The 15591-nt window shown below is 39.1% G+C and overlaps 1 protein-coding gene across 1 annotated transcript in view; it reads right to left on the bottom strand.

Annotated features, from left to right (window-relative positions):
- Positions 1 to 1174: 1174 nt before the first annotated feature.
- The window catches only part of RNF180 (ring finger protein 180), an 81871-nt gene continuing 67454 nt past the window's right edge, over positions 1175 to 15591 (bottom strand). The window contains exon 6 of the mRNA XM_059834219.1: positions 1175 to 1492. Coding sequence (XP_059690202.1) covers positions 1293 to 1492 — 200 coding nt within the window. The 3' untranslated portion in view covers positions 1175 to 1292. The remainder of the gene's footprint in view (positions 1493 to 15591) is intronic.

Raw genomic sequence — 15591 nt, 5'->3', positions numbered from 1 at the left:
TTAGAAATTAAAACTTCCTTGTACCTTCCTGAAAAGTCAGCCCCTGAACTACCTTGTACCATTCTTCAGCACTTGATTTCTGCAATAGTTTCTAATATCCTTTCTATAATTTCATAGATGCGCTTTCACTTTCATTTGAAAATATTGCGTAAAGCAGCAAGTATATGGAATGATTCCTGAACAGGCTGCAGTTTGGTACTGTAACTCAGCAATCTTTATATAGAATAAGTATAAAGTGCTTTAGAATTGTTTCACATGAAAGGTGCAAGTAAGTACTGTGTCCTCTTACGTGATCTCCCTGGAGACACATAGTTCTGGTGAGCCCACACTTCAGAGTATCCTCAAATTGTTACAGCAATCTAATAATGATACTGATTTCTTACACTGAAGAATGCTTCTTTCTCCAATATTTACTAGGGTTAGTGTCTCACGGCGTCATAGCCAGCAGGCCTGCTGCTTGCCCTCCATTAGCTGTCTTGCTGGGTGCAAACACACTCATCTGGATGGGTACAAAAAGGTACAGTGCTACTCTGGGAATCTGCACAAAAATGGTGCCTTTAGTGTGCAGAACTTGGGGTTGTTAGTTGGTTCTTTCTGATTGCCATTTGCTGAAAAGATGAACTGTCAGCTCACTGTGCAGTATCATTTCTCCTTTCAGTTAACAGGCTCAAAATTTCAGGCACTGAGAACAGCACATCTCCACAGTAGAATGCTGACAGCTCTCTCAATTGTCAAAATTTTCCAGGATTTGTATTATACCATTGAAATAGCTCTGATGAATGTCTATATAATGCATGGTGCAACACTGCAGTGCTTATAATCTCCTGTTCCCAAAAGATCTGACGATACATGGGAAGCATCTTTATTGCTTTTATGTATGAGGAATTGAAGCACCAATGAGTGAGCAAAGTGTGTCAACATAGAGTTGAACCCCAAAATGACTCTACGGATCATATTCTGTTGCAGTACACAGAACTCCCCTAAGAACAAACAGTATTCTATATTTCTACAGAGTAATTATTTTATACATTAGAGGTAAATCCTGTTCCCACCAAAATCAAGGCAAAAATCCACTGAATGAAGTATGATCTGGATTTCACATTATATTTGGAACCAAACTCACACATAGCAGAAGTATCAAATAGCCTTACAGCATGCTTGACGCAGTCTATTACAATTCTGAATGATAAAAATGCAGTATCAAACAACCATTTTGCCTTCTTCAAGTTTTTTCTATTCACATTATTGTGGTTCTCATGACTGCTGTTTTCCTTAACTGTGATTACTACAGACTAAAAAGGGAAAAAGAAATAACAAAGAAAACAGAACACAATAAATCCTATTACCCAGTTGACTGAATAAATGTAGATTATCACCATGTCCATATCAAACCGCCATCCACGGCTATCATCCTCAAAGTCTATGTAGTCCATCCTGTGAGCAGCATGTGGGAAATGCCTTCTTGTTACAGTATCTGAGCGTCTTCGAAAACCTGCTGAAAAACAGACTAGGAGGTAAAAATCTTTATAAAAGCAAAGTTAACCCTCCTTCCCCAGTTATTTACAGGACAAATGGAAGCAGGAAATCTCACACTTCACTGCTATGTTTCCTCACTCTGTTGGACAAGAAGCTCTCTGTAGACTTGATTTTGAACGATTTAAAAAGTAACTCTGTCTTCCATGTCTGGAAAATAATACATTTGTTTGTTTGGAGTTGGCACACTCTACTATAGTAAAGTAATGTTATCTGCTTATGTTACGCAGACCTATGAACACCTCTCGTTCGGTGCCTTCTTCCACTGAATTTGGTTCAGTGATGTAGAAGTGAAAGGCTCCATATACTGTAATTAATCTTTTGAGTAATTAATCTCTGGATTCCTTAAGTCTACTCTTCTGAATTTTTCAGTAATCAAGACACATCCGTATATGTACACACATAGTTCAACAGCACAAATACATTTGAATTCCTGTTTCTAGTATGTGAGATTTTTTTTCAAAACATTCTTCTAAATAAATCCTGCTTGCTTTAATATTATGTCTCCGTATGATACATAATTTTTAAATTACTGTTTGTACACTGATGATATATTAAAAATATATAGGCAGATGCAAACCCATCATTTCAAGTGGAAGTAAAAATCCTCTGACTCTAAGAATGGCCTGAGTGTGGGGTTCTGCCAAAAGGTCCTTCCTCTTCATTCTTCCCCTGACTTCTCTATGTAGTAAGTAAGTGAAGTACTACAGGAGCATAGTTCTTGCATATGTCAAGATAAGAGGTCAGAGAAGCACCTGTGCAGCTGTGATAGAGAGCAGGTTGTGGCACAGGAAAGAGGCTGGGAGCTGTGCTGCAAAGGCAGAAGATCTGTCCCAGTCAGACGAAGGACAAGGAGGGAATGCAGTCGTACTGGTCTGGATTTTTGTTGTTTTCAGGTAACTCAATCTTTGTGATGCATTCTTTGATTTTGGAAGACAGGTCTTTGCTGAGCTGCCCAGACTCTTCTCCTCTGTACTGACATCATGGCTTTTGGAGTGTCAAGGTGAGTGGGAAGCGCACCCTTCAGCGTGCACCACTACACACCAGTGTGCCACTGTGTGCATTCCTCGTTTTTGATCTACCACCATGCTGCCTTCTAGTCCAGCTTAATTAAGCCTCCTTGAAGTTCCTCAGTCTTCTGTTTTTAACTAAAATAAATAATTGTGTATAATTCGTGTTCACACGCTACTAATTTTCATTTTAACCTTCTCAGACCTTATTCGAGATAATTGAGAAATATATTTTAAAAAAGTGTTCTAACACAGAACTTGGCTGCAATGTCAGTATTTTTCCTTTTCATTGGTGGATATTGACCTTTTCTTTGTATTTTTTTCTGACTTAATATTTTGCCCAGAACTTTTATAGCACAATTGTTTCCATGCCTTCTGAAGAAAAATATTTTCTCTCTTTAGTGTCCTTTTTAAGATAGTTCATCAGAGACCTTTTGTCTCCAAATTACATAGGTAAAATGGTCCTCCTGCATTCGTTTAATGACTGCTTTATTTAGAAATTTGACTGGACTACTGAGACACTGAAATTCTTCCTTTAGAGAATCACTCATAGTTAGACATCATGATATCATTGCATTTCTTTTTATTTTTTATTTTTAATAGCAATTTGGATCAGTTTGTCATGTACAGATACTAAGTTTCTAGATCTGTATAAACTAGAATCTCCCTAACATTACTTATCTTATTTTGCAGACTATACATGAAATCTTCATGTTGTATAGCTAAATATGCTATACTGACTCTAGGAAAAAAGTTAAAAATTCCAGGGATTTACTCTTGAAGAGTTTTAGATTATAATACCACAAAATTTTATGCAAGTGCATGAGCTACACATCTGCTTAAAGATCCTGAAGATCTGTTTAAAGTATGATATGGACCTCCTTATTCTTTATGTTATACTTTAGATTACGTTAACTTAAAACAGTATCTTTGTTTATTGAAAAAATAACTAGTAATTCAGTAACAAAATTCTGAAAAATGTTAGTCTTATTTAAATATCTTTCTGCCAGGATGTAATTTACTTGAAAAATGCTAATTTAAAAAACTTACCCCAATTTCAACCCTGTATTTTTCTTGATTTCTTTTCTAAGACTTTTTAAACATTATTGTCAAATAGAAACCTAAATTTATGTTATGTTCGACTTCTAAAATTCAATTTGCAAATGGCATTAAATTTTGTCACTAATGCTGTATCATTCACTTTTTGCCTTTTACATATGAATTTTAGTGTATATTATCCTCTCTGGAGGGTCGTAGTCAAGACTGCTACCTGTGCTTTCTTTTTATTTATTTCTATACGTAAAGTAAACCCAACACAAAATGCTAGAGGCTGTTTTTGGGTCCACAGGGATAATCAGGGAATTATGCAAACATGTACCTGCATTGGTTTTGACTTGGTAGTCCTTGCCTTTTAGAGAATTTGGACAAATATTATCCTTGATTTGTATGTCTGTGCAATTCACCTTAAGCAAACCTGCATGGAGTTTATCACAGATTAGGCTTTGTAATGTAATCATTCTACATTCAAGAACAGCAGTTTCTGTATAGGAAACTGGCTATTCTCTCATTGCTCTTCCTGTAGAAAGCCACAGAAAAAATTGTTGGTGGTGTATTAAAGGTATGTATATCATCAGGAACTGCTTACTATACACCAGGTGTAATCCCTGCGGCTTCCCTGAGCGTGAGTAAAGCTACTGAAAGTTGACAGCCAGTTATGTGGAACAGATTTCAATTACGTTACTGAAATAGTCTCTTTTTCACCATCTGTAAATTGATTAAGCTTCAGCTGACAATGTCAATAGTACAACTATCATGCAAACTGAATTCTAGGACTTAACAGAGGTTAATAAAGAATGAGAACTGTTTATTTTCCCTGAAGTACATTGCCAAATAAACTTGTGTACAGTACTGAAACCAAGGATCAGATTTAGAAACCCTGTATGATCATGCACAAAGGTTACTGCAGACTCTATGATCCATACTGTGACTACTGTCTTTAATAAATTCTGACACAAAAAATACCTTCAGATGTCTGTCTCTCCAGCTAGAATGGAAATAAGCCATGCCTCTGTGTCTGATTCTAGCCATCTGCAGATAAAGAAGAGAGCTGTAGAGTTCCTCAAAAACTGTACAGCAACATGAAGCAGGGGTTTGAATTATGAAACAGAAGAGCTGAGGGAGCTTCAAATCACTTCTAATGTATTTGCTCCTTTTTTACAAAGAAATCCTATCTTATTTGATGAATACAGTCCCTAAATAATTTCTGCACAGGCATGTATTTGTTAAAACATGCATTTTACTTAACTTCTTTGTGCATGCCTGTGTTGCTATATTCTTAACAAGAACTTCCACTCAAATGACATGAATATGCATGCACAGTGCCAGTGGAGTCTGGCAGACTGTTCGTGGAAACCTGTTACTAGATAACAAAAACAATGTTGTGTGCAAATCACACTTTTATACCCACCAAAGCGTGCAAATCAAAAAGGATTTTCACCACAGCATCAATAGGCACATCTGTTTCATGCGTCCCTGCCAAAGTTTTTGCAACCTCCTGTAGAGGTACTAGCAATATTCAAAGTAAGACTACAAACAATTTAAAATATTCTCCCAATTTTATAAATTGACTAACCTCATTTTGCTATGACTAAAGACTATAAGATAGAAAATTTTACTCTAAAAATATGCCCAAATGAATAATATGCAAGCTATAATAACCACTTACATTATAAGTGCTCACGTAGAATTACATTACGTAAGAACAAGTGTTCTCAGGTAATCAGATGTACCAAGGTCATTTTGACGCAGTCTCTTCTTTCTCATTATGAGTTACAGCAGATAGATAGAGCTACTGAGAGACTGTAAGAGAAAAGGCAAGTACAGACTGACACCTTCCCATAGGTGCCCTTGCAAGTACCAGCAGCTTAGGACCCCAGTGCTTTGGAAGCTGTGCTCAGAACAATGTGTTAAAATGGCATTGATAGGATTTTCTTTCCTTACACGTGTCTGTGCATACTTTTGAATCAGATCACATATTGCCTCCACTTAATGTGCTTTGTGTCCCCTGGTAGAGTAGTCTTAGAGCAATTAAATTGATTTCTTTTCAGGTGAAACTAAACCAGGAGGTGAGCTCTAAGGGCTCTGATGTGTTCCAGTAATATGCTTGAACCACTAATGGGCATTCAGCCCTTGGGATTGGAAGTAAGTGGCCCCTGTTCCCTAAAATGCAAATGTGGACATCTGGTCCTCAGCGCCAATTGTTTTGCCCTATCTGTTATGGCTGATATAACTGCTAATGCAATAATGCCTCTGAGAGACAGCGAACAATCTTTCCTAAAACTTCTTTATGCCATTCATAATTTTACAGACCTCTTTTATCTGTCTTCTCTAATATCCTTTCCAAACAAAAAACTTGTCAATTTCCTTTGTATGGAAAAGCTTCCATACTTCAGATCCTCCTTTCCGCATTATGCTTCACCCTGCTTTATCCTTATTTGAGATGATGTAATCTAAAATTATATGCAAAATCGGAGATGTGGGATCACCACAAAGCTAGACAATGACATAATGTTTTCCCTTTTGTTGTGATCCTAATAATTCCTGCTTACCTTTTGGCTATGGCTGTGCATTGAATGTTTTCAGAAAACTAATCACAGTATTACCCAGATCTCTTTTCTTAAGTGGCAACAGCTAATTTAAAGCTCGTCATAGTGAATATTATGTATTATGGGGATTGCATAGCCTCTGTGGGCAACTGCTCCACCACCTGACTGTCCTCACAGGGAACTGTTTTTCTTACTTGCAGTCTGAACCTCTCATATCTGTTATTGCTCATCCTTCTGCCATGCACCACTGTGAACAGCTGGTCGGTCCTCTTGGTGGTGTCCTTATAGGTATGGTAAGGCTGCCTGGAGATCCTCCGCAAAGCCTACTCTTCTCCAGACTGAACAAGCCAGTTCCCTCAGCCTCTCCTCATAGGTCAGGTGCTCCAGACCCCTGAGCATCCTGATGTCCCTCTGCTAAACTTGCTTCAATTTACTGCTGGCTTTCCTGCACTGGGAGGGAGGGAGGGGCAGGGCAAAATTGCGGTATTTTAGATGTGGTCTGCTGAATAGCAGGGGATGAAAAATTCCCTCATCCACTGCTGTTCATACATCATGCTCCTGTTCATAAAGCCCAGGATGCTGTTGGCCTTCTTTGCTGCCAGGGCACACTGCCAGCTCATGTGCAGCTTGCTCTCCATCAGGACGCCCAGGTCCCTTCCAGAGAGCTGCTCCCCAGGCTGTCAGTGCCCAACCTGTCTCATTGCCAGGGGCACTTCCTTCCCAGGTACAGGACTCAGCATTTGTCCTTGTTGAATTTCACAAGGTTCCTTTCAGCACATTTCTCCAGCCTGACTAGGTCTCTCTGAATGGCAGCCCTGCTGCTGAGTCTATCAACCTGTCCTCCAATTTATTGTCATCTGCAGATTAGTATCACTAATGAACTTTATCAGCTGTATGTGCATCACTTTTCCAAATCAAATATGAATGTTCTGAACTACACCGACTGCTGTGTGATTCCAACAACAATCCAATATAATTTGCTAGATGCTCTTTTACAACCGGACAAGTGCCGGGTCCTGCACTTTGGTTGCAACAACCCCAGGCAACGCTACAGGCTTGGGGAAGAGTGGCTGGAAAGCTGCGCTGCAGAAAAGTACCTGGGGGTGTTGATTGACAGCCGGCTGAATATGAGCCAGCAGTGTGCCCAGGTGGCCAAGAAGGCCAACGGCATCCTGGCCTGTATCAGAAATAGTGTGGCCAGCAGGAGTAGGGAGGTGATCGTGCCGCTGTACTCAGTGCTCGTGAGGCCACACCTCGAATCCTGTGTTCAGTTTTGGGCCCCTCAGTACAAGAAGGACACTGAGGTGCTGGAGCATGTCCAGAGAAGGGCGACGAAGCTGGTGAGGGGTCTGGAGCACAAGTCTTACGAGGAGCGGCTGAGGGAACTGGGGTTGTTCAGTCTGGAGAAGAGGAGGCTCAGGGGAGACCTCATTGCTCTCTACAACTACCTGAAAGGGGGTTGCAGAGAGGTGGGTGTTGGTCTCTTCTCCCAAGTGATAAGAGATAGGACAAGAGGAAATGGCCTCAAGTTGCACCAGGGGAGGTTCAGTCTGGATATTAGGAAAAATTTCTTTACTGAGAGAGTGGTGACACACTGGAATAAGCTGCCCAGGGAAGTGGTGGAGTCACCCTCACTGGAGGTGTTCAAGGAACGTGTGGACGTGGCATTGTGGGACATGGTTTAATGGGCATGGTGGTGTTGGCTGGTGATGACTTGATGATCTTATGGGTCTTTTCCAACCTTAGTGATTCTGTGATTCTGTGATCATATTTTCCATCTTCTACCTTGGTCTGGTTTTCTTTTTACATGCCCTGCTGAAAGTGACTTTACTTTCTGAAGCACCTTCTTTACTGTTTCAGCCCATTCCTTCAGACTGTCTTGGTGTCTCCGAATAGCAGCCCTGCCACAGAGTCTACCAGGTGGTCCTCCAATTTATTGTCATCTGCAGACCTGATGACAGTGTGGAGAAACGGGCCAGAATTTCCCAACATTCTGTACGTTTTTCAAGGATACAATGTTTTTCTACTGCTTTCACAAAAAAGGTAGCATCCCAAACTTCTTGCATAAACAGCAGCCTTCTCCCATACACACATCGTGTGGCATCATATTCTGATTATGCTAATATAGTAGCTAAATTGCAAGATTTGCTAGTTAAAATGAGCTATGAGATCTGTATTTCCAACAAAGAAAAAACTTTATATTGCTAGAGAGGTTTATGAGAGGATGGCACTTATCCTGTGTGAATGCCTGCAAGCATGTCCTATTGACGCCTGATCTCATGTCCCAAGCTCTAACTCAGCCTCAAGCCCTCCATCAAAACTCAAGACCCCAAAGCATCCAGCTCCTTCCCCAAACCAAGGCCACTGAACCCAATCACCAACCTTCTCAGACCCAGAGTTTTAGTTTTTCTTCTCCTCCTGTATGAAAAGCTTGAACCTCCCTGCCCTACTGCCTTAGGTATTTCAGCTCCACACACCTATTGTCTCAGAAGTAAAAATCTCATTTTTTCCTGGAGAGAGCGCTCAAATTCCAAACTCCTCTTGCCCCGGGATGCACACCAGAACCTCCAGCTTTTCTATGCTAAAACTTCTACCATGACCTTTCAAGGCCTTTCACCACTGAAAAGTCCAATTACCGTCAATTATCTTCCCAAACCTCCCTCGCCATCCTACTCCTAGCCACTGAGGCGAAGGCCTCCAGAGCAGAGAATCACGCTGGGGGACCCTTCCTAAAGTGGCAAAACCGTGAAGGCGAAAGCGCAGGGAGAGCGAGGGTGCCCCAGCCTGCCTCCCCCCCCACCCCGCCCCTGCCGAGCCGGCACATTGAGCTCCTGAGGAGCGGCAGCTCGGGCTCAGGGTGGAGGAAATGGCCTCAAGTTGCGCCAGGGGAGGTTTAGGTGGAGGTGTTCAAGGAACGTGTGGACGTGGCACTGCGGGACATGGTTTAATGGGCATGGTGGTGTTGGGTTGATGGTTGGACTTGATGATCTTCCAGGTCTTTTCCAACCTTAGTGATTCTGTGATTCTATGATTCCTACCTTCCTCTCACTCCCTCTCTGCTCTCTTTGAATATTTCTCTGCTCTTGCCCTTCTGATTTCACCTGTGGGCTCTCACTGGCTGCCAGCACCTTATATCCATGTGTGAATAAACTTACATGGTGGCCTAAACATCTCTCCATTCCTTTTCCATCCCCAAAATCCAAGTCTTTTAGAAAACCTGGATGTAAAATGTACTTAAGCTGGACATAATCCTTATCTGAAACCATTTTTATATTCACTAGCATGTATGTCTTACTAGCTATAGGACTTTTGGAGGACTTTTGGTTTAAATGTTGAAATCTGCAACAGTCCCAGAGAGGTAAATTGTGTGTAAGCAATTACTTGCACATGCATAAAATGTGATTTATTGAACTCACTGTCATACGATACAGAGTCCTACTATACATGAACAAATCAGCAGCATGCAGGCAATTTAGTGGGGAATACACAGTAACTGCTTTTCAAGATGTCAAAGAATGTTGTCTGCAAAGAGTCTAGAAAAGCAACTGATTACTGTGAAAATCTGACAAAGCCATGTCCTGAATCCTTTCATATGGGACACAAGATTTGATTGCATAAGGGGCACTCCTTTTTATAAGGCAGAGTGGTTAGGAACCACAGTTCTCCACTGTTACAACTAGCTTTTAGTTTTGTGACTTTCATAAGGCATTTGACATAAGAAAAGGAACATCATCCTACAGACAAAACTATGCAGAAATCCCAAAATGTGGTAATGCCACTAACTGATATACATCTCATCTGTCAAAGCAAAAACCTTATAAAAACTGCAGAATCAGTCCTACAGAATCACCCACCAGGCAAATAATGCTTCTTGCTGATCAGTATCAGCATAAATATTGGCACTTATATCTAAGAATCATGTCAACTCTCTTAAAACTTTATAAATCCTACATGGATCTGGGAAGAGAATATACACAAATGAACCAGAAATCACTTAGCAATTAAAAGAAGAAAAAAAACCCCAAAATAATTCACAGAAGCTCTTGTAGCAGTTACAGTTCTTACAAATATTTATTTCATACTGCTCTAACTTTCCATATTATTTTCAAGATTATAAAAATGATCATCTATTCCTTTCTTTTGTAGCTATTCTCTGACTTTTTCTACAGAGATACGTAACAAAAATAAAGGCAGAATTTAAGGTTATATACTACACATCAATACATAAAAGCTGTACTTGAATTCAGCATTTCTTTGGACCGTTTATTGTTAATCACTGTAATTAACATCTCTCAGGCCTTCAGGACAGAGAGGACACAGCTTCTCATTTGAAGTTTTTTTCCTCTGTGAAATACTGTAAATTTCATTCAATCAAAACTACAAATATTTACACTCGACAAAGAGATCTAACAGTTTTACTCTGGATAGGAAAAAAAAGATGAGGGTTTTTTTTTCCATTCAAATACAGCTCATTGGATTTCAGTGAGGATTATTTATAACTGAAGTTTTTTGCATGTTCCTACCATTAGTTTGAATCCTAAGACATAAATATAGCACCTCTGCCATAAATTAACAATGACATTCTGAATATTAAGTAAATAGCCAAATAGAAATGTGTGAAGGCAGTTACCTCTTGCTATTTTATAGCTGCTAATAATTCAGCTTTTACCGATTAAAACATAAACCATGAAGCTAGCTAGTATATCTTACCGAAGAATCAGGTTATTGGAAAAGAAAACAAGAGAAAGCTTTAAAAATGAATGACAAAATCCATAAAGCCACATTAAATGCAGGCATACAAATTTTACATAGAGTACTTTGCATAACTAACATTTTCACTAATTTATTAAATATGAAATATATTTACCAATTTTATGAGAAATATTCAATGACTGCTGTGCCCGGTCCCTCTCATAAATTCAAAGCAAAACTACAACTCATGTTTTCTATCTCAGGCTGTTTATTTCCCTAGAAGTAAATGAATCAAGAAGCAAGAGGACTGTGGGAGGACAGAATGAGCTTAGAAGACATACTCTGTCCAAACATCAGTGATAATTCTATAATTATTAATACTCGCAAATACAAGCTAATTGGCTAGTTTAAGTGCTGGGATGTGTACTAAACCAGGAGTAATTAATCTCACACTTCACAATGTAAAAATCCTTTGACTGTGGAAGCCATGAAGGAATTTTAATAGCCAGTCTGCAAGCAGATTTTTTTTTAAGTAACCAAGTGATTTATTTGTTTGCTTTTTCTTTCTTCCCCTAAACCATAACACGCTAAGTCCCAAAGAGTCAGGACATCATATAACAGCTTTTTAAAATGATTTATAGCAAAACCTACTCTCCTACTTTAAAATAACTTTATTTCAAAATTCAGTTAAGGGTGATGAAATAAAAATAATACACAGTAATTGAACTGCATACCCTTGTTTCTCAGGGTGCAAACTAGCTCTCTGAATAAATGAAACATTGGCTTCTTTTACTGCTCTCCCCTTCACCATACCTGTTTTAACTGCAATCCATATAGTCTTGATGACTGATACCAAGAAATGAAGCTGCATGATCTTCCTGTGAGATCATGTGATGGCTATGAATGCACAGTTGGCATAGATTCTAGACCATAAAATGTCTTCCTTTAATTTTAAAGGTAAGTTTTCTACATGTATATTGATGACATACATATTATAGTTACGGTAATTTTCATACATTTGCCTTTAAGATGGGGATTTGCAATAATTTTTGTTCACATTTGCATGTAGATAAACCCTATCTTAACAGTGAATTTAATATGTGGACAACTCTCCTTGCCATGACAGCACAGACAACGAAAACCAGGGAATCTCAAATGGCAACCTGAAGTATTTAACTTCCCATGGTATGTGCACCAATAATCTCTATGAAAAATTAATCTTAAAAAGTATTCAGAATATTCTGACTCTATGAATTTTCTTTAATTTTTAATCTATTCTCAATTTCTCTTCCACTGTCTCTTCATTAAATCTCTTACTTATTATTGTCTTGAACCCTATTCATCATCAACACCCTCTTCTGTTGTTCCTACTTTTTATCACTGAACATTTCTAAAAATCATGTTGCAAGTTTATGTTTTCTTTACACTTGTCATCTCTCCAGCTGACCAAATACTATATTTCAGCTGTCAGCAACTCTTGCTGAATTATCACCATAACCGCCTTCACCCTTTTGTATCATATTGCTATAATGGCATCACCTCCCTCTGGTTTCATTCTTCCTTACAACTCCTCCCTAACTACTTACACCCCTTCAGGTTCCATTGCTCAGACTGTTACCGTACAAAATACGCAGAGGCAAAAGTTATTGATATTTATAGGTAGGCTTAATATAACAGCTCAAGAAGACTGAATAAGTTCAAAATAGCATTAAAAAGGTTCTCATACCGATGCTTGTCTCTAGTGTGAATGCTACTTGGCATACTGCTCAATTCTCTTTAGATGCTTTATTTCTTGACTTGCATGGTTGCTATATTTTGTTAAAAAATATATTAATTTAATACTAAAGATCATTTAACAAAAACTTTGCAGAGTTTTGTTACACACTGCTGTCCGCAAACCTTTCAGTGCTTAAGGCTTTAATGTTTTAAGCCAATTTTAGTGGAAAACCATAAGATAACAGTAATGCAAATACTTTCTTAAAAATAAACTAATGAATTGGCTCTACTTGTCTTAAGACAGGGTCAATTTGACAGCAAAGGTAAGAGCGAATACACAAGGTAGGCATGCCAGGGCCTCACCACACCCATCTGTAAGACAAGGCTGTGTATATCCACAAAAAGCATTTAGTTTTTTTGCAAATCTAGCTGTCCGGCAACATGCCTTCCTTAGTTCCTCCAGAGAAACTGGTGAATGACCTATCTTGAGCCATGCCATTGTCTTTGAACAAATTGATATTCGGCTTTAGCTAACGTCAACCCCCGAAACTCCTACTTCCCATCTGAGCAAACAAAAGAAATATTAAATCCTTCAGAGAATGAAAAATGCAAAGCACAAGACCATATCTTGGGAAAGCTGGCATAGTTTTTCTGAACTGAAAGTTTTCTGATGCTGACAGTACTTAACCAGTTTTTAGGAAACTGACCAAGGTTTTATGGAAAGAGCTGTCTGAGAAGCCTTCGTATATGTCCAACAGAAAATTAAAATAAATTTTCACAAAGAAAAGTTACTTAAAAGATTATCAAGAAAGAAGGTATTTCAAACTAAAAAAATATGTTTACCAAATGTTAAAAAAATCCTTCCTTTAATCCTTCATTAAATGTGTAATGGTGGTTATCTCCGGCTTTTTCTGACTCCATTTCAAACATCCATCTTTATCTACTCAACTAAGGTATTCACCAAAAGTCTCCTGACTTGACTGTGCTGCTGCTCACCTCTTGCTTCTTTGAGAAGGTATGCTTAATCTGGCTCTGATCTAATAAAAATACAATCACCTTTTCTTGCTTATTATTCTCACACAACACCTTGTGTGCTTTCATGCTTCCTCTTTTAGGGGTCTCCAAAACTCTCCCTTTTCTAAAAAATGTTGCCTCTTTTTTTATAATTATGCTATGCAAGTACCATATTCCTCCAGAAATCTTAGCAGTTTTCTACCCAACAGGTGCTCTAGGATCAAACTGAACTCAGGTTCACGTCTGAATTTTGGAATGGTGTGGATCTATCTGTGTTACTGGTACAGACTTATGAATCAGAAATCACATGCATGTTGGGTAGCAGAAACAATGTACATGTTCGTCCTACTTCCTTCTCTATTAATTCATTGATAGTGATAAAGCCAAATGATATGTCCACAATCTATTCTCAGTGAAAATTTCTTTGTTATTGTGCTGGTTTTGGCTGGGATGGGGTTAACTTTCTTCATAGCAGCTAGTATGGGGCTGTGTTTTGGATTGTATGGGGCTGTGTTTTGGATTTGTGCTGGAAACAATGTTGATAAAGCAGGGATGTTTTAGTTACTGCTGAGCAGGGCTCACACAGCACCAAGGCCTTTTCTGCTTCTCACCCCACCCCACCAGCGAGTGGGCTGGGGGTGCACGGGAAGTTGGGAGGGGACACAGCCGGGACAGCTGACCCCAACTGACCAAAGGGATATTCCATACCATATGATGTCATGCTCAGCATATAAAGCTGGGGGAGGAAGAAGAAAGGTGGGGACATTCGGAGTAATGGCGTTTGTCTTCCTGAGCAACCGCTACGCGTGATAGAGCCCTGCTTCCCTGCAGATAGCTGAACACCTGCCTGCCGACGGGAAGTGGTGAATGAATTCCTTCTTTTGCTTTGCTTCTCCATGCGGTTTTTTTTGCTCTACTTATTAAACTGTTTTTATCTCAGCCCACGAGTTTTCTCACTTTTACTCTTCTGGTTCTCTCCCTCACCCCACCTGGGGGGAGTGAGTGAGCGGCTGTGTGGTGATTAGTCCGGCTGGGCTTAAACCACGACAGTTATTCTTATAGTAAATGGGATTTCTATGAGGCATCAAATCAAAGGCCTGAACACGAGGCAAACTTAACTTTCAAGGTAAGATGTGTTTACACAAGCAGAGTTGAGACTCTTCAGGGGCTACTTCAGTACAAACTGCTCTCCTGTGCAATGCATTTCAGTACTAAGTGGATCAGGGGAATGTGCTGGGGAAGCATGTCTAACATAACCTTTACTAAGCATAATTAGTTCACAGCTAATTAGGAATATAACCAATTTTACTGGTCATTGCTCAGTGGCCACAATCTATCTTTTTGCCATTCTATTTGGCATAGCTGGCAAGAATCATTCCCCACTTCTACTAAAATGCCTAGAAAGATACTTGCTAATTCCTGCCAATGATGAAGACATAAGGCATCTTTGCTTCCACTTGTTCACAGAAACTCGTCATAAGCTGAACTAGTCTCAGCAGAATCTTACACAAAACACAAAAAATTAAGATCAAAAGATCTTTTATGCTCTAAACAGATTCTGTGATGAAAGACCACCACTTCAAAAAGCTAGTAATTCGAAGTTTACCTAGGGTGGTTTAACTAGAATTATGTATTCTTCTTAACTGTCTTTAGAGAGCAAATAATAAATACTTATGTAATCTTATTTAATAAATACATAAAATCCTTTTACGATGCTTAAGTTAAAATTTTAACAGAAGACACCATTGTCATCAAATTGTAGGATATCTCATAAGAACAGGCATACTAAGAGTAAACTAAAGGTCTTCCTATCCTATCATTCTTTCTCTGACAAGGTCAAACAATGAGGAATTGGTGAATTGTGAGGAAAGAACATAATAACAGGGCAAGCATATTGCAATACTCTGCTGGTATTCTCTCTCAGTTCCCAGGGACTTGCAGTTCAAGGATCTCTGTGGGTAAATGTGGTATCTTCGAGTTTAATACACTTTACTCTATTTTTCTTCCAAGAATCTGCCACT

The sequence above is a fragment of the Gavia stellata genome, chromosome Z (genome assembly GCF_030936135.1).
Source record: "Gavia stellata isolate bGavSte3 chromosome Z, bGavSte3.hap2, whole genome shotgun sequence".
Classification (NCBI taxonomy): Eukaryota; Metazoa; Chordata; class Aves; order Gaviiformes; family Gaviidae; genus Gavia; species Gavia stellata.
Note: the sequence above shows the minus strand (reverse complement) of the source record. Positions and strands in the feature narration are given on the sequence as shown.